The 19,458-nt window shown below is 33.8% G+C and overlaps 1 protein-coding gene and 1 long non-coding RNA gene across 2 annotated transcripts in view; one reads left to right on the top strand and one right to left on the bottom strand.

The window, feature by feature from the left end:
- Positions 1 to 19,458, bottom strand: part of LOC105838351 (lachesin) — a 159,969-nt gene that overhangs the window by 61,940 nt on the left and 78,571 nt on the right. Inside the window, exon 3 of the mRNA XM_036285879.1 lies at positions 5,247 to 5,454. Coding sequence (XP_036141772.1) covers positions 5,247 to 5,454 — 208 coding nt within the window. The remainder of the gene's footprint in view (positions 1 to 5,246; positions 5,455 to 19,458) is intronic.
- On the top strand, positions 12,964 to 15,943 carry LOC118645227. The gene is made up of 2 exons (XR_004963000.1): positions 12,964 to 14,660; positions 15,067 to 15,943. It is a non-coding gene; the product is annotated as an uncharacterized LOC118645227 (long non-coding RNA).

The following is a 19,458-nucleotide window of genomic DNA, read 5'->3' on the forward strand; positions in this document are numbered from 1 at the left end:
AAAAATTCAAATTTATTAAAAATCATTATTTATGATTCATTATTTATTAAAAATTAAGTGTTAAATATATATATATATATATATATATGTGTGTGTGTGTGTGTGTGTGTGTGTGTACTTTTCAATAAATTTTGTTGCTCTCTCTTTCCCTCTATAAATAATATAAATAAATATATTATAGAAACTCGCTTTTTGTTTGCACAAAGAGATAAAATGTATAAATCAGAGACAGTACAGTGATCGATTATTGATAACTCTTTAATTGTGCCAGTCGACAGTGATTATTGCGCATTTCACATTTGTATATATTGACCACGTCGTCACTGCACTTGAATTAAACGGCTAACGGGTACGTGTGCGTGTGTACGCGAGAGCCATATAATTCAATTATAGTGTCGTCGTGGTAACGAATAATATTAGTATATAGACATACGTCGTCTGCAACGTCGACGTTGATCAACCAGGAAATGCAAGTAGCTAGGATTGGTTGACATGTTTAAATGGACAAATATCGCGCTGCTTATATGCGAATATGACACACCACACAGTCGCATTACTCTTCTTCGTATACTAATTAATCAATCAATTTATAACGATCAATGTAGTAATGAAAACACTCACGTGTTTTAATGTTTAACATTTTTGGTTAGTTTTTGAAAGATTATGATTCTTCTCTTAGTTGTAATTTTGAGAAATAAGTTACTTCGATATTATATGGACAAACAAATATCTATTTCAACAATCAAATAAAAAACATTAATTAACACAATAGTTAATTCAACATAATGTATTGTCAAACTAAATCGCATTGTATTGCATTAATATCTTTTTATTCGAAGACCATTTAAGAATAAGTCCGCCACTCTTTGGTACAAAAAGGAAGTCGAAGAAATCTAGGGCGACGTAGAATTATAAAATTATGAAATCTCAGACAGACAAAAAGAAGCTTTCTCTCTTAGTTAGACTTAAGACTCAACCATAAGAATGGAACCATGCAAGCGCGAAACAAAAAAAGATTTATATTGTTAGAATAAATAAACCGCAGTAATGTTCACTAACAATATGTGTTGAAATAGTAATAACTTTTTACAATATTAGAAGTGACAAATCATTTATAGACATATCTTAGTTTTTTAATATAATATAAGTTTTGTGTCAATTTTCAATGTTGGAGATTCAAAATGTTTTATGTTATTTCTTATTTTTAGATATTAGATTTATAAAATAATTCTGATTCATTTAATTTTTACAGTTTAACATTGCATTGCAATAGGATAATACCACGAGAGAGAAAAAAGGGGAGAGAGAGAGGGAGGGAGAGAGAGAGAGAAAGAGAAAGAGAGGTAGTTGAAAGTTATATACAATAGGGTTTAATCATACGAGATAAAAAAGATATTCTTTTATACAACTTTTATATAATATAATTTTATATAACTTTACATGAAAGTAGTATAATTGAACAACCCTAACTCGGTAATGGAAATTAATTCGAATAGAGAGAAAGAGAAAGGGAGGGGGGAGAGAGAATTAATAGTAATTTGCAATACTTCCGCATACATCTCGACATAATACGTTTTCCGCGTATTGTTCCTTGTGTTTTTTGTATGTGATCATTACAAAAAGAATTTTCATATTGTTCGATGTAACTTGCATTGTTATAAAAATCAATTGGATAAAATAGTGTAGCACAATAATTTTTCAGCAAAATTAATTTTTCTTTACTAAGAAGATTTGTCATAACATTTCTTTAAACACAGAACCGATTATTAATTATCTCACTAGAAAACGCCTGATACTTTACTTCATCTAACTTTTAATCGATCGAAATGAGAAGAAAATCCGCTTTTTTGTCACGTGGCCGTACGCGGAAACGCGGCCAATCCTATGAATTACCGCAGGTGTCCGCCGATATCCTGCATTAATGCTAATGCGGGGTGTTACCGAATTGTTGAACAAGGGCAGATTGAACGCGCGCGGGGAAGGTGCGGTTCACCCTCACTCTCACCATTCTGCACACCGTTATACTGCAGTCGCGTAACGGTCTGTTGATGCATTATTCAAGCGCAAACGCCGCCTCTGCCGCGCGCGTGTTGCCGCGCTGTTGTGCGTTAACTTGTCCTAAACTCCGGCAGCACAACGGGAGACGTTGAAAGAGAGAGAGAGAGAGAGAGAGAGAGAGAGAGAGAGAGAGAGAGAGAGAGAGAGAGAGAGAAGAGAGAGAGAGAGAGAGAGAGAGAGAGAGAGAGAGAGAGAGAGAGGAGAGAGAGAGAGAGAGAGAGAGAGAGAGAGAGAGAGAGAAAGAGAGAGAGAGAGAGAAAGAGAGATCACTTGACGATGTTCACTAGAGTCAGGAATCTTGAGGGCAAATGCGCACAAACATCTTGATATTTCAAACGTGCACAAAAATATGCGTTATGTGTATCGCGCATCTAAATATCCAAATATTGACAATTCTAAACAGGGTACCATTGCTTTTTTGTGAACTGCCAGGATCTATTTCCAGAAAGGTCTTTTCAGTAAAAATAAGAAATGTCTGTCCCTCTTATTGGAATAAAATAGAAAGTCAATCTCAAGTTTCGATTCTTCTTATTAAGTAACAAATCTATAATTGATGGTAATGCTATTTTAATACAATGCTAATAGAATTGATAATAAAGTGTTAAATATAAATTTGAGAATCCCAGGATTGCAAAACAATTTCTCTCTGTGACGCAAGAAGATTTAATTGTATTGAATTGAAAAGGTACGCTGTCATTATTGTAATACTGTAATATTGTAAAACTTGGTTTCGTTCCGTCGGAATATTGTGATTATTATTCAAAAGAGAGAATTATTCTGAAATGATTATTGAGCTTCATGAATGAAGTTATTGTTAGCTGTGGATTACTAATTATAGTGTACCCTTAGGGGGAATCTAATGTCATGTTCATATCGTATCTAACAATGTACAATATGATACGCCTCATGACTGATGTAAGCCGCATAGTTTATACGCTTCGTAACTTCATTTACGGAGAATATAATGTAAAATTTAGCTACAGATCATATTTGCAAGTAACAAATATTTTTTTCTTATTAACAATTGTATAATAAATACTATAATTTCAAGGCGTTTATCAAAATGTGCAAAATTGTAAGATATTTAAAATAAAATTAATTTAAAAAATGTTTAAAAAATGAGAAAAAATTGCGTCATTATCTCTTTCCAGAAATTAAATAAGTTGTTTTCTTTTTTTTATAAGACGCTTTTAAAATAATAAAAAAATTTTTGATTGCTATCTGTAATTTTTGAGAAAAACTATATCAATTTACGTGCATTATTTTGTAGATATAACAAGAATTAAAAAATTTGCAATAACTATTGAAGAACTATCAAAGATTAGAATAACACATGGTTTCTTTTTCAATTCTGTTGCTTCTTTATTAATGAGTAGATCAGTTCACTTTTACATCAAATGAAAATCCAACAGTAGTTTAAGCTTCTGATTCATTTAGGAGGATGATAACCAATTGCGCCAAGAGACAGAGAAATCGAAAAAGAGATCAAATAATTAAACATAAGGAACGAAAGACATATAACATAAGAAATATATGTTCACCTTATAGTCACGAAATATGAACGTCTGCTATTACGAGAAATATCGATATTTTAATGGCATGCTACTTTTGTACAAACATTGTAGGGACAAGAGATTAATCTCGCGAAACCTTCTCAAATCGATTCTCCTCTATTCACAAAATTTATTATAGATGTGTACTAAAATGTAACAAAATTTAACAAATTTATTTGCAAAGAATATTTCGTATTTCTCTTTTTATCATAAAAAAGGTATATTTTAAGTAGATCAAACGTAGACAGATCACACATTGTAATAGATCGTACTGCAATTAATCATTATCCCTGACAAAGTTAATGAATCAACGAATCCTATTTTTCTTCCAAAAAGAAATCGTTTAACAGCCGGCTATTCCGCAAAATGACTCGGGTGATTATCTCATGCGGTAAATGTGGGGACAGATAATACCTAAATGCATTGGCGGAAGCTTGTTACGCGCGATGTAGTCATGGCAGATCGCCATTGTGTCGGCTCCATCGGCATTATCACGAAGTGTCGAGAGAGTACCGCAAGGAGATCTTGCGTGTGTTTGTGCAACGGAGAGCAAGAGTCCCGTGGAAACAATTAATCTAGCCCTCTGATTACTCCACACCGACGCATCCGTCCCTTCATCCCCGGTATCGTTGCTCTCGCTTCAACGACGATTGCAGCCGAGATGTCAAAACTCGAGATATTAATATGTTCTCTCGGCTGGCAGAGGAACGGCGACCGTCTCGAGATCTTATTGATTCCCTCTTCTGATTAAATTATTATAGCTCTATTGTGATTTTGCAAAATTAGCGGAATGAGGATACTCTCGCTTTCTAACTATAAACCTGTTTTTTTACGGTTGCGATAAAATGCTTATGTTTCGTTACAAACTTCGGTAAACTGATTCCATTACACGAAATGAGATTTATTCGAAGTATCTAATGGATTCATAGTAAACGATACGATAAGGTCGTAAATAACAATCGATCGTGGCATGTTCTCTGCTAATGGTATGGCAGAATTAACGTAAGACATACGAAATAGAAGTCTCCTTTTTAAGAATAATAAAATATAGAATAAAGTACACTATATGTATACGTATAGATATGTATGTATATATGTGTGTATGTATGTATGTACACATAGTAGAAAAATGAAATGTTAGCCATTATTATTCGTTTATAGAAAAATATCTTAAAAATTTACGATGTATATATATATATGTATGTAGAAATTTATAGGTATTTCTAAAAAATATAATTTTAATCTTAATAAAAAAGAAATGTTTTCATATATGGTTATAATTTGCTTTTATTTATCATATTTTTAAAAAATCGATTTATTTTTGTCATTTATTTTATTACAACTCTGAAAATGAAAAAGAAATCCTTTTTGAATATCACTATTACTCTTAAAATATTTTTAATTTTTTCTACATAAACTAGTAATTTTTATTATTGATGTTAAAAATAAAATATTAAAGTATATTATTCTGAAATCAAAATAGCTAACATATTTAAAAGTTTACTCTGTATTATTAAACAATATTAAAATGTAATTATTTTAAAAAAATGATAATATTACATGGAAATATACACAACGTTAAGCAATTTTAACATTATACAAAAACCGATATATCGCATAAGCAAAGCGCCTTACCTACGACGTGTAGATAGCCATATTGCGTTTTGGCGGCAGCAGTGTTAATCTGGCACATGTACTTTCCCTTGTCCTCCTCGTGCACGTCGGTGATATGTAGGAACCAGGTCCTGTGCTTATCGTGCGACACGGATATTCTGGGGTTCCTGGTAATAACGTGATTCTGTACCGTCAGGATAGCGCTCTTGTCGAAAAGCATCCAGGCCACCTGAAACGAGATGGATATCACATTATGCATCATAAACGCAGTTTGTGTATCGATTACTACAAAGTTGCTGTCCGTTCTTATAATGATATTTCGCAGTATTATTCCCATTAAAAGTTATACGTGTATTTATAAAACGCCTTATCTCTTTTGTTCCTATTTTCTCATTAACGTCATTTAGATTTTGAATAAAGATTCCTCAATCATCTCCTATCACGTGAACGGTAGATCGAACGGATAAAGATATTTCCTTTTCAGTTTTTAGTTGCATTAGAATTCAAAGAGGTTACGGAGAATAAAGATGTATATAGTATAACGACATAAAGGAAGGGAAAGAACAAGGAAATATATATAGGAATGAAATTCGCGAACGAGACGGATGATCAATGATGCTTTCAAGCATGGTGTGATCTACAAACCTACTATGGTTATAGATATTCACCAGTGGGATAAATCGCTCCGGGACTTCGAGATATATGTACTAACGTGCAATGTATATACACACACACACACACACACACACATATTATATATATATATATATATATATATATATATATATATATATATAGTGCGCTGTGATATGCGCTTGATGTTTTTATACGAGCAAAGTTTTCCGAGAGCACACGATGACGTTGTGCAGACGAGTAAAAACTGGTCCCCGAAGAGACAGTTCAACCCGACCATTTCTCTCGTTAAACGATCGCTTATTGAGAATCCGGATGGTTGCATTTTGCATAGCTTGTTGAATAGCTTCGATTGTTATTGTCGCTCGAAATATGTAAGTTTTCCATCCTCATCGAGGGAGGGAAATGGAATAAGAAACCAGAGGCGGAGATAAGTAGAAAGTATCGTGACAACAGGATACGGAAGTGCTCTGAGATATTTAGCCGATTTTCCTATTCACGTCGAAGAAAGTGAAGGCCGAAGAAAAGTAACAAAGGGAAACACGGGGAAGGGGAGATAGAGAATAAAGAGAATTCTGATCTCTCATTCGCTTGCTGCGAAAAGTCCCTGGAGAAATAAGAAGGGCAGCGAGTTCTTTCGCTCGAGCACGAGGAATGTTGCACTTCAACATAGCCACTCCTTTTCACAATGTGCAAATGCGCTGTTGTACAGACAGGCGCTATATAGCGCCATCGTGATAACTCCTGGTGTCGCGACGCTAACTTGTAATGTTCGTAAGAGACTTGCCGGAAGTGAGCACAAAAGTAAAAGAGAATCGGCTCGTCGTAATTTATCATAAACAATTATACTGTAATTAATAACTCATCACCTGAAATATTGTAATTGTAATATTATTTGCGAAAAGAGAGTAAAAAAAGCAGGACAGATTATCGAAATGCAATTCCTTGAGAAACGCGAGAGTCCGAAGTTAAGTGGATTTACCTTTTACAATCGATTAATGCAATAGGGGAACAAAGTTCTACGGCCGTAAATCTCGACGAGCATAACTATTCGCTTCTGACTTGGAACTAAGATCGTTTCGCAGTCGTTTCTAGCATCTTCCGACCGTAACCGAATTTTCGTCCACCATTTATCCAGTCGCTCTTACACCGGCGGCTGTCGGCGGTTATCTTCGCAGAGATATACGAATCTCGGCGGGGATTCCCGGCGTCGGTCGCGTCGGTGGGATTGCGTGGTTACCGAAAAACGCAGTTGACACTTTCATCATTTGCCTTTCCGCACGGCAACATATCAATTGTTCAAATTTCATGGTACAATCTCGTGTTGCGATTTATATACAATTTATATATACAACTTTTTATATTATTCATTCTAGTTTCTTCAATATATTGAAATCTAATTTTAAATTCGTAATTTTTTTCCATCGTAGAGAGATAAAAATGTACGAGTGAATTTATTTTATATTTATAAATAATTATATTTAAAAAAACAAGATTGTCTTCTTTTATATATAAATTATGTATGGTAAACCAATTTTACGCGATCATAATTTGATTTGCATAAAATTGTGCTTTAAGAGTTAATATTTTATATCATTTGCTTAATACCTTCACTTCAACTTCATTGTAAAAATTTATTAATAATAAGATAAAAATTATTAAATGATGCAATACTTTTAGAAAAGTTCTCTTAGCTTTGCAGAGACAATGTTTTTTTTTTTTTAATTCTTGGACAAAATCTAAAGAAAATGGAGTTATATAAGATATTGGGCGTAATATGGATTATTGAGCACATTTAGCAAATACACTTTTTATGGAATAATAAAGGTTTTTAGTTCGATTGTTGCTTCTCATTGGCATACGGATAATCGAAGGAAATACTATTCTGTTCTCTATTTCCTTTGATTGTCACTTGTAATAACGTTGAACCTGCTCGAGGTTCTTATTGCATTCAATAAATGCAGTAAAAAAATAAGAAAAATATTACAGTACACAGTCATGAGACAAAGAATTTCATTATTAAAGGGATAATTCTCAACGGCACCAATGCAATTTCCAAGCAATGAAAAATCAATTTTTTGCCTTTTATCGATTTCTGCTTCGTCACTAACGCGCTCTCGACAATCCGATCGTGGTGATGTAAAAGCGGTGTTCCGTTAAGTTTAAGACACAATACGCAAGGTGATACGAAGAGCTACGCGAAAAGCAAGTTCGAGTGACCATCTTTCCGACTCGCAGCTCGCTTTCCGATGCATCAACATGCAAGCCACACCAAAACTAAGATGGATGCGCGGGCGCGCGAGAGGGGTTTGCTCTAGGAGTTTGTTCCCCCAAGAGCCGTGGCACGAAGCATTGATTCCTCAGCGTGAGAGGAGAGTTACAGCTTTGTTTACTACGAGGGCGACGAGCTCAGCGCCGTCCAGTCTGGCTTGGCGCTGGCTATGCTGTCGGTGTCTTCTTTTCTACCACGTTCTCCTTTCCAACCCCTCTCTTTCCACGATCGGTCCGTGACTCCCTTTCCTCCCCCTTTCCCGCCCCTTAGAACGTCTGGACCGGGAGACCTATAGTTAACGTCAAGATCAACTCTCTTCGTCTTTTCCAACGTTCTTCTTCCACGCGAGTACTCCATGGTCCTCGCGTACGCAAACACATTCACCAGCTAGGCGGTTTATACAGAACTGTGGAAAGCGAAAGAGCAGCGTGGCAGAGCTAACCGTCTCGCGTATCCCCTCCCATCCTCTTAGCCATTGTGTATGTGGAAAGTTGGACCGCATTCCGGCTGAATGTATTACAACCACTTAACCCGCAAGCTGTCGAGACCTTCAGACTGGAGAATCCATGCGGCGTATGAACCTCTACCGAGGCTGATAGTTCGCTTAATAGGCACATTAAGAGAAGCTGATGGTTAACTTTGGTCAAGCGATTGCATAAGTGATACTTTTTTTACATATAGAAATGTCAGACTTAAAGAGATTTTTCTCTATTTCTACTTTTCTCTGTGAATCTATCAAGTTCAAAACAAAATTAAAGCAAAATTATTTTGTCTCCGGTTTTAATATATTCCTTTTCTATTTCAAAAAATTATTTTCCAATGATCTTTTTAAAAAGCTCTTTAGATTTAGAAGTCTAAACATATATGTGTCATATCTCAAAGCATTACTCAAAATATAATAATTTCATAGATTGTTTTATTATCACGTTTGAATATCTATGTAAAAAGCAAAATTCTTTTATTAGTTTAAATGTTTTTTAATATTTATTTTTACTCTTAATTTTGTGGAAAATCATGTTTTGTAGCACTTATTTGAATTTATGAGAAAATAGTATCACGAATTAAATCAAATTTTTACTAATAAAACTTTAATAGATATTTGTGAAAATGTTCACACATTTGGATCCACTTAGATACACATTTAAAAGTTATTGATCAAAAACTACAGCAAAATATGATAATTTTCACTGTATAAGTTATTATAAGGCAAGTTCTTCGTATTTTTGTTCTTTGCAGCTTTCAAGGGTTAAAAACATCGAACATTTAGGATAAAAATTTTAGCCATTAATTAGAAAAAGAATAAATTTAAAGAGCCTGTAGTCTTTTAATTTTGATAATTTTTAAACTGCTATTGTAAAGTTAAAATATTCTTGGTACAAAATTCATAAAGAATTAAAGAAACAAAAAAATATATTTTGCTAAATTCAATATTATCTTAGTATTATTAAGAATTTACACTCGAGTTTATTTGAACTTACACAATGTTAACAGTGTTCATTGAGAAAAAGAATTAACTTTTCCAAGCCATGTTTCATTATTCCCTTTTGTTAATTTTATTAGATCAGAGACAATATTAACGTTTTAATTATTCATATTGCACTACAAACAATTCATTGTGGACACAAATACACTTGTCCAGACATCGAAAGATATCCGAATGGAAATTTATAACGTGCAAAACGGCAAGAAGAGTCAGTTAAGTCAATTAAGTTCACCGAACTTTTGCTATACTTCTCTGTATAAAATTGAATCAGGATAGTACTCAAACTGTCGAAAATTCAGACCGTTCTACCGTGCCCTCCCTCTTGCAGCTTGATTCAACAAACTGACCGCGATAAATTGTTTCCTGACACGCCATCGTTTTATGTTGAAATTAGATTTTCTTGCAGTTTTATTTACGCGATAACAATGTGCCAGATAGCTGCGTTTGATTTACGTAAAATCTGTATTTCTCTCTTAAATTAATGAACGGGGAGGTAACAGTGAGGTTTGCCGGCTTGCGAAGCTTCTTCATTAGTAGACCCTTCTTACCTTACGCTCATACCGTACAAGAACTTAGGACACCTTATAGATAAATGTATTAGGACCACTTATCCCACAAGCTGTTGGGTACTCCGAGCTTGTAGACAACCTCTTAATTATCATAGAGCGTTAAACCATTGCGCAGACCGGAGTACAAGAGTACTACCGTGAGCGCTAAAAGCATCTGGAAACTTCGTGTCAAAGACTGTAAATAGGTGAGATTATCTTACATCGCGCGAACATTTACATCCACGTGACACCAAGTTTCTCGTTGAACGGTAAAAGAAATGTACATATCATCTAAACTGATTAATGATCACTTGGTAGTTCCTGGCACACGATTGTTTGTTAAATATTGAAATACGTAACAAACTATGATGTAATGGCATGCCGAATAAAAAGAATGAGATTTGAAAGAAAAAAGTATCATGACAATATTAATTAATGCCTTTAGCATATGATATATACTTTTCATTTAATAACTCAATTTGTTCTAGTTGTATTTTTTAAAATAAGAGAATTGTGTGCATCTTCAAGTTTTGAAAAAGAGAAAATAGGCAAAATAGATGCAAAAAATCACATTAAAACAAACAAACAAGTTTAATATTTTGTACAAGTTTTATATAAAATTTCGATTTTAGATGAAACAATTAAATGTTACGTATAGTATCGAAATTATATTTGTTTTATATTTTAATGTATAATTCCGTTATGCCTTCGCTCGTGTAAAGTAAATTCGATGTATTCATAAACACACAATTGTTTTAAAACGTATGTACGTATGTACAAATATAATATTTCAGTGACGTAGTACCTCATATTTTCATCAAACAACCGAGTGCCATATCTGGGATCGTAACGACAGAGAATGCCGGATGCTGCTTCTTGTCAGCTAGGAAGACATCGCGCTAGCGAGAAGCATTGCGCGCTGCCCTCGCCACCCTCCGCTTGTCAACACGTTCTTTCCAGCGAAGTTCGAGCGTTTCCCTCGGTTCCGCAGTGCCCGCCAGTGGAAACGCAGGGTGAGAGACGTGATTCAATTTAAAAATCATTCGCTAAGTGCTTGGGCTGAAATATCCTTTTTTATTCGAGAAAACACATCGCGCCGCGCTTCTTCCGGTGGTACGGCCATTTAGCTCGCCGCTTTAATTCACGTTGTCCTGGCGGACCCCCGTCGGTCATGAATCCCCTTCGACGTTTCGACGCCGAAATATGGACGGCCGGCTGGCCGGCCCGGCCGTTCGAACCACTCGCTGGCAACGACCACCGAGTTGCGGTTTAATCGTCACGTAGTCCAACGATCTCGCATTACGCCTCGTTCACTTTACGGAAGAAAAACGGAAAAAATAGAACGCTTCGCGACAAAATGTGTTTGTCCACTCGCCAGCGAGAGCGTGTTATTGAAAACGTTATTGCGTTTAAAGAGAGAGCAAACGAAAAATGTGGAAGCAAATAAACGACTGTCCGATGTTTCAATGACATCGTCTATCGTTTCATTATTAGCAGATTTAGGATTGTGTATTTATGATCGCGTTTCTAGAACTCGGTCATAAAATTGTGATTCCGATTAAATAGATCAGTTTGATATTTGTAATCTCATATTTTTAAAAGTGATTTAATCATAAAACTAAACAAAGTTTTTGCTGACACAAATTCTATTTTTCGCGATATAACAATTGATTCTCGAGATAGAATCGCATACATACGTTAATAGATTTTAAATCTTCAATTTGCATATCACTTAAATGTGCCTCGGAAGTTATTCGTGCACATTAAAATAATTCAAGCATTACAACTAAAAAATAAAATAATTTTTTTTAGGTTTGAACTAGTGTACACTTGTATTTAAGTTGAAATAGATATTCAAAGCAAAGACAAAAACAAATTTAGTGCAAATGACCTGTACAAATGACAAAGAACATTTATTCTTAGGAAAAATTTGATCTAAAATTTAAGAATTGATTTTTTTTAAATTATTACAATATTAAAAGTTATATAATTTTTTCCTTTTTTATGTGTTTTCAATATTAACATTAGTTGATAATTTTTTTATACGGTTTTTTTATCAATAAGATTTGTGATATAAATTCGTTTTGAAATTAATTCTTTTACATCCTTGCATGTGTATATCAGCGATTGCGAGTATTAAATAACTATCAAGATTTAGTTTTTAAACACTGTTTAAACATTTGAAGCTAAGATTCTTAACGAAAATCTAATTATAAATATTAGATAGACATATCAACGATACAGACATATAGACAGTTAAAACTGATGTAATAATGTCAGTAACATTACGGATATTAAATTTTATCATACGCGAGAAATGAGGTTTATCTTCATTTTGATCGGAAAAATGTCAGATGTAAGTATTTATTAAAAGTTTATTTTCACTATATTTTTATTATTTTTTTCATGTCCCAGAATAAAAAGATATGTAATTTTAAATTTAGAAAAATGAGTTAATTAGATATTTTATAGCAATTTAGTTTGATTTCTTTAGCTGCAGAAATTACATTATTTTACTTTTTATAGATGAAAATATAATACAATAATATAATAAAGTAACAGTAAAAATTTAATTTGTTGTAACAGGAGTAATTTTGTCGGTCAAAACGAAGATAGATTATATCCTTCAACTAAATATTATACTTAATTGAATTATATGAACAAAATATTTAATTAATCATTAATATTTTCAAAAAAACTTAAATAAAACACTAATCTTAATTTAAACTCAATTTGTTATTTGTGTCAGGATTTAGATAAAAATCTATTTATAATTTTATGTGCATTATATTATGTCACGTAATGCATAAAATTATTTAAAGAAGATCAGAATATTACGTGTATTTAAAATATATATTAAAATATATATTAAAGTATATAAAATTGCAAATGCCATTTTGAAATCAGACGGGAATTATAGATTTAAAATTAATGGCTAAAATTAATAAAATATGTATAGCCATTAATAACAATATGTATATCATGTTCAGTTGGACGTCATTGAATTCAAATAACATTTTTATCGAACTTCTTCAATCTCTCTCACAATCAGTAGAATAGAAGAGGACTTACCTCACAAGCGACGCCGACGTTGCGAACGAATTCGCGAAGTGAAGCGTAGATAAAAGGACATTCATGGCGGTTGATTCAGCGACACGGGGAGCGGGCGGAATTCGGAGTCTGTTTTATTATACGCGACGAATATCTTAGTACGCGCGTGTGGCGCTTCGGGGCGCTTGACGCGCTGTTCATGTACACTCATTATCCTTCGCGGCGATCGTGACGGGACGGGAAGGAGCGTGCCATGAAGCATCGTTCACTCTACATTGACGTCTCGTATTGAATATCTATCTCTCGAGGTCAGGTATTCGGCAAGATTCACTCGTTCAAAACCGAGAACCGTAGGGATTACCGTGATAGAAATAATTATTGCTTTATCGTACTCACGAAGTGTCGGGAATCCATCTCGAATGATCGGACAGTCCGAGAATAATCGTGAATGTTGACACCATAAATAATATGTGCGTCTCGCCGGGATTTATACCGAAAATAAATATGCGCACACTCGGAATCTCGTTCATATATACTCGTATATGCGATGCCTTGCGTCGGAATGTTGACACACGTCGTCGTATCGCGTGATATCAGAGTGAAGTTGGCGTCATTCTCACCTCTTCTGACCGTTAACGGAAGGTCAGAGGGTACGAGGCAGAATAGTCTCCGAGTCAAGCGACGCGTTTAATCAGCAAGGTACAGTCGTAATTAGCCTCTCGCGTTTTAGCAGTCATCTACCGCGTGATGCAAATTTGATGTTTGTACGTCGGTAATTTGTTAAAACGCCCATTCGGCGAGATACACTCGGACGAGCGCGGCATTACGGACGTCTCGTGGACAATTATCATTAATTGTCGACTCGCGCGTGTTTGTTCTCCCTCACTCGTATCGCACAACGCAAAATAACAGAGACGACGACAACGACGACGACGACGACGACGACGACGACGACGAGGAGGAAAAGTCCGAAAGGGCGGGTTAAGAGCGGTGTAAACGTAGACTGATAGACGTTGCGTTGCATTGGCACGGCGGCGCGGGCGGGCGGGCGGGAGGCGCGTGAAGTTGGCCGCGCGTTTCCCGAATTCCCACTGTCGCGTCACGTCGCGTCGTTCGAGATTCGGCTGTTACGCCAACTTGGGTGACGCCGCGCGGGTGTGGAGCGGATCGCGGTATCGTGCAGAATCGTGACTCTTTCGCGTCACTCCCTCGTCGTGTCGTGGTAAAGCGCGCGCGTCGGCTGCGGTTAATGTCGGGAGTGTCGCGCGATCGTCGTACTCTGGTGATCCCGGCGCGTACGGTCGTAATTAACTCGCGCTGTCGCGACCGTTGTGTTAGTGTTCACGGAAGAGTCAGCCAGCCACCCAGCCAGCCAGTCAGCCAGCTATGGAACGCGAGAGGAGGAAGCGGCCCGGGGCGGCATCGGGCAACGGCGGAGCAACCATTGGGTAATTCACTGTCTATTCGTTATTTGTCACGTTAACGGTTTATTTCTGACGGTTTAGTCTGACGGTCGCGTGACGTGTTCTACATGCCATCGTTACGAGTACGACGCGTATAAAAGATTTTCCGAACAAATGCCAATCTTGTAGAACTGATTTAATTTCAAGTAAATATACGAAGGATTTTTGCGCCTCAAAAGTATGCCGTGCTCTCAGTAGCTTTTGTTTTCATTTTTATCATGGTTTCTATTTTTGTGATTTTTCATTTAAGATGTATATTCAAAATATTTAATCAAATGTTTATAACATGTAATATTCCTGGACTTGTTTAAATAGAGTATGTAATTTAAAAAATTATATTATTGTTTTATTAAATATGTATAATGTAATTTGGTATATTTGTATTTTACAGATTAACATTCGTATTACAACTCCGCTGCTGCGCATCGTATCGGTGAATAACGAATTTTTTTATTTCAATTGAAGCTAATGGATCCATGACAGTATCATATATGTGTAATTAATAATTCAAGTTATATATGTGAGTATAATAGCATAATGAGTATAATAGTACAATAAATATAACATAAGTAATAATATTTCGATAATCTTAAAATGGATGGACTAAGGAAAATTTGTACAAATATTTAATCCTAAAATATTGAAGATCCATCGATTATTTTTCGTGCATAAAATGCAAAATTAAAATTATTACAAATTAAATTATTACGAATTTAATAAGTTTATTTTCTAAATCGAATTTTGTGTAAAAAAAATACTAATATGTCAATATTTTTTTAAAGACAGTTTAATATTAAGGCTACATTTTAATGTGAGAGATTTAAGAAATAGTGGAAATAATGGCATATTATATGATAGAAATATGAATATTATTTGTTAAAAAAAAATATATATGTATATCTTACAATGCGCACGCGATAGTTGTATACATTCATGGAGATACAAACGTTATGGACCGACATTGAGTAGAATCGTTGCATTCCATAACGTCCTGATGTCTCCATTCGTAAGTTATGGGATTCCAAAGTGTGCAAGAGTGAATTCCGCCACTTGGAGCAAGATCAGCGGCTAACTTTCACGCACCATCGTAAATCCACTCTTGTACTTCGAAACTCCGTAACTCACGATCGAATCATCGGTATGATACATTATGGTGTGCCACATCGGGATTCCCACTATGATCTCTGGTCTATGACTTCTATGGCACGCTAAAAATACGTGCTCCAAGAGAATGATATGTATTCGCCAACCGTGCCGCCGTCTCCAAAGTACATTTTCTCACATTTGGTAGTAAAATCAAATTTAAAAAAAAAAAAAAAAAACAATATTTGTAGCCACATCGTGATTTACGATATGGAAAGGAATTGTTTTTATTCGTACAATTTGGAAATCGATAAACTGTGATTGAAACTTATAAAACGTATTCGTAAAAGCTAACAAACAAGCAAAATATATTTCACGAAAGGATATTAAAAAATTTAATGTTGAAAATCAAATAAATTTACAATTATTTATATTAATAAAGCATGAAACTATGAACTAATTACTTTATTTATTTGAAACAAATAATTATTAAACTTTAAATGCTGTGTAGAAATCGTTTACTAATTAATCTTAATTTTAATCTCTTATTTCACGTGATATTTTTTTGCAAAAAATTAACAGACTATACTTAAAGAAATTCAATATAATATTAATATACATATAACTATCAAAAACGTTAGGGGTTCCAATCAATTCCATATTCAATCAATATTGATATTAGATTGGTTATTCATACTGCTTTAGTATACAACTGTTCAAAGGTAGCGACATTATACTGCCGATATAGAGCTTACGTGTACAAAGCAAATTATCGAATAATATTCTATTTAATTATTAAAGAAACTGCATCAGAATTTCTATTCAAACTGTCGATTAAAAGCTGCCGTATGAATATCTAAGTTACAGCGGAGTTAATAATGCCAAACCGCATGCTTATGCACATATTAGTATTCGAATTTACATATGGGAGTTGTATGTCGTGCACCTAAGATATTATTCATACGAGTTCCCGTAACAGCTGATTTATGGTAGCACAATTATTAACCAATAATTTATATTAAAAAGATAAAAATTTTCATAGTAGTACAATAAAATACCAATCACGTTTTTTAATTTTAGATCTTTATTGAATAATTAAATAACTAGCTCGTCCTTATCCTCACTTTCATTTATTTAATTTAAATACGTTAAAATTTAAACTAGGTTAATTACAGTGAAATTAATAATTTATTCTTCAAAATTATTATTTCAAAAATGCAGAAAATTTTAAAATTAAAATTTTTAAAAATTTGTATTAAACTTATTCCAAAATAGAGGTGGTTTATATCGCGAAATATTGTTTTCAAACATATTATGAATTAAAATTAAACAATTCGTTCTTTTGTTTTATAGTTAAAAATATTAAATAAATGTAAAATTATATAGATTAAAATCACATTGAAATATATTTATGAGAGATCTGATTAATATTTGTGAACATTATAAAACAATTTTTTAAATAAAAAATTTATTCTAATACTTTTTATTATTCCATCAAATTATTAAGAATCACATGTGTAGATTTAATCCACTGAGGCGAAGCAATTGCAATATTACACATCACGTAGCCTACTAGACGCTGAAAAATTGTCATCTGCGTCTTAGCAGGTTGAATTCCCAAGCCGCACGCGAATGCACTTTAAGTGATTACAAAACTTCTTTCGCTCGACGTGGACTCCCCGTCTTCTTGCTACGACAAAGTTTAACTCATACTAATTATTAGCATTAGACGGAAGAACGCATTACATAAATCATTATATCAAGCAAACAAAAGTAAATTTTATATATGTATATATATACTTCACAGATTTACTTTATCTAATTTCTTACAAAGTTTAGTTTGGGAAACAAACGTAAGCGACAAATCATTTACAATACTGCAATTACACACACACACACACACACACACACACACACACACACACACACACACACACACACACACACACACACACACACACACACACACACACACACACACACACACACATTAGTACATTTTTAAAATTGATATACGTATTGTGATATTTTGATATCAGATTGTTTGCGTTTACTTTAACCGTTATATACTTGTTATCTGTACCTTGAGTTTAGAACAAGCCATTAATTACAGCTCTACTAGCTAAAAGTCAACTTTCAAATTCCGCAGTTTAACGAATAGAAACGTATTTGCCTGTTATTTCAATACACACAATGCTCATGTAGCTTGTATTTCAATTTTAGGATACGAATAATCTATTATTTATTACATATATTTTATTATTAGAAAAAATATATCATTTATTATTTATAATACTTTTGCATCGATATAAAGAGTGAAATTTTTACAAAAAATTTTACAGATTTATTCTTATATATGTTTTACGATTTAAATTTTACTTGCGATTAATTAATTATAAAAAAATCATATATAGCTTTGCGTTTTAAGTATTGTTTTCAATTATGAAACAAAAGAATGAAAATGTATTCAAGATTCCCTATATTTATGGTACAAAGCTACAATTGTGGTATAATGGAGAAAGCAAAAGAAAGAGCGAAGAACAGGCGCGACTAAAGGGAGACCGCTGGGATGTTGCTTTCCATCAGCCAAGAGAGTGAAGGTTAGTTGTGGTATACATTTCTCTAGTCAAGGCACGCGCAACGCGTAATTGTGAGGATGTCGGAGGGTGCGCAAAATCGGAGACGTTAGGTAGCAACAGAGGGGTAAAATGGGGGCAAAAGAGAAGCAGCTGGAAAGTGTGGAGGAGGTTCCATGCTGAAATCGAGAGAGAAACCCGAGGTCATTCGGCGACGATAACTGAACGGCAGACGAACAGACGAAAAGGTGATGTCGACATAGGGAAGACGGGAGGTTGTGGCTCATTAAACTACCCTAGTACTCACGTAGCATACAAAATCGGCAATAAAATCATCCTTCGTTCATTGAGGTGATAAAAAGAATGCTTCCAATGTGAACAATTGAAAATCAAAATCACTTTAACAATAATCGTTAACAAAATACTTATAATTATAATATCATTGTCATAACATGTGTAAAAAAATCTAAAAATCCTTAAGCTAAAATTAATATTATTATATAAGTCAATATCTGATAAATCTTTGTCTGTTCACTTAAAATTTTATATACCTATAATGTAAAGAACATTCCATGTGCCCTGTAGTGTAGCAATATCATACTATTATTTCATTTCCTTTTATTTGTATATTGTGATTAGGACGAAGAAAATATAAATTTTACCATAAGTTGCAAAATTTATTAAAATTATTTAATACAAAACTTTTAAAAGACAGACTTATACGAATACTACATCATATTTCTATTAAGTTAGTTGAAAATATTACCAAATTAAGTTTCGATTGGTATTTGCTAAAGCTTATTTTTAAGTACTTGCGCGTATTTTATTAATTTTATTTATATGTAAAGAAAAACAATCTTAACTATCTCTATAAAATTTTAGAAAGATTTTTAATAACAAGTATCTGAGATGTTCCTTAAAGTTTAATAAAATAATAATTACATTTATTTAGTTATTTTCGCAGTCTATTTTGCCTCAGCCTATTTTATATTTTTAATGAAATGATTATTTTTACAAAGAATATTAGAGTGATACGCGACTGTAGAAAAACAGTGAAAGAAAGACTCGAAACGCGATTATTTAAGATTCTCGCAAAGAATGAACATAAAGTCAAACGCATCGCA

This window comes from Monomorium pharaonis, chromosome 4 (assembly GCF_013373865.1).
Source record: "Monomorium pharaonis isolate MP-MQ-018 chromosome 4, ASM1337386v2, whole genome shotgun sequence".
In the NCBI taxonomy this organism is placed as follows: Eukaryota; Metazoa; Arthropoda; class Insecta; order Hymenoptera; family Formicidae; genus Monomorium; species Monomorium pharaonis.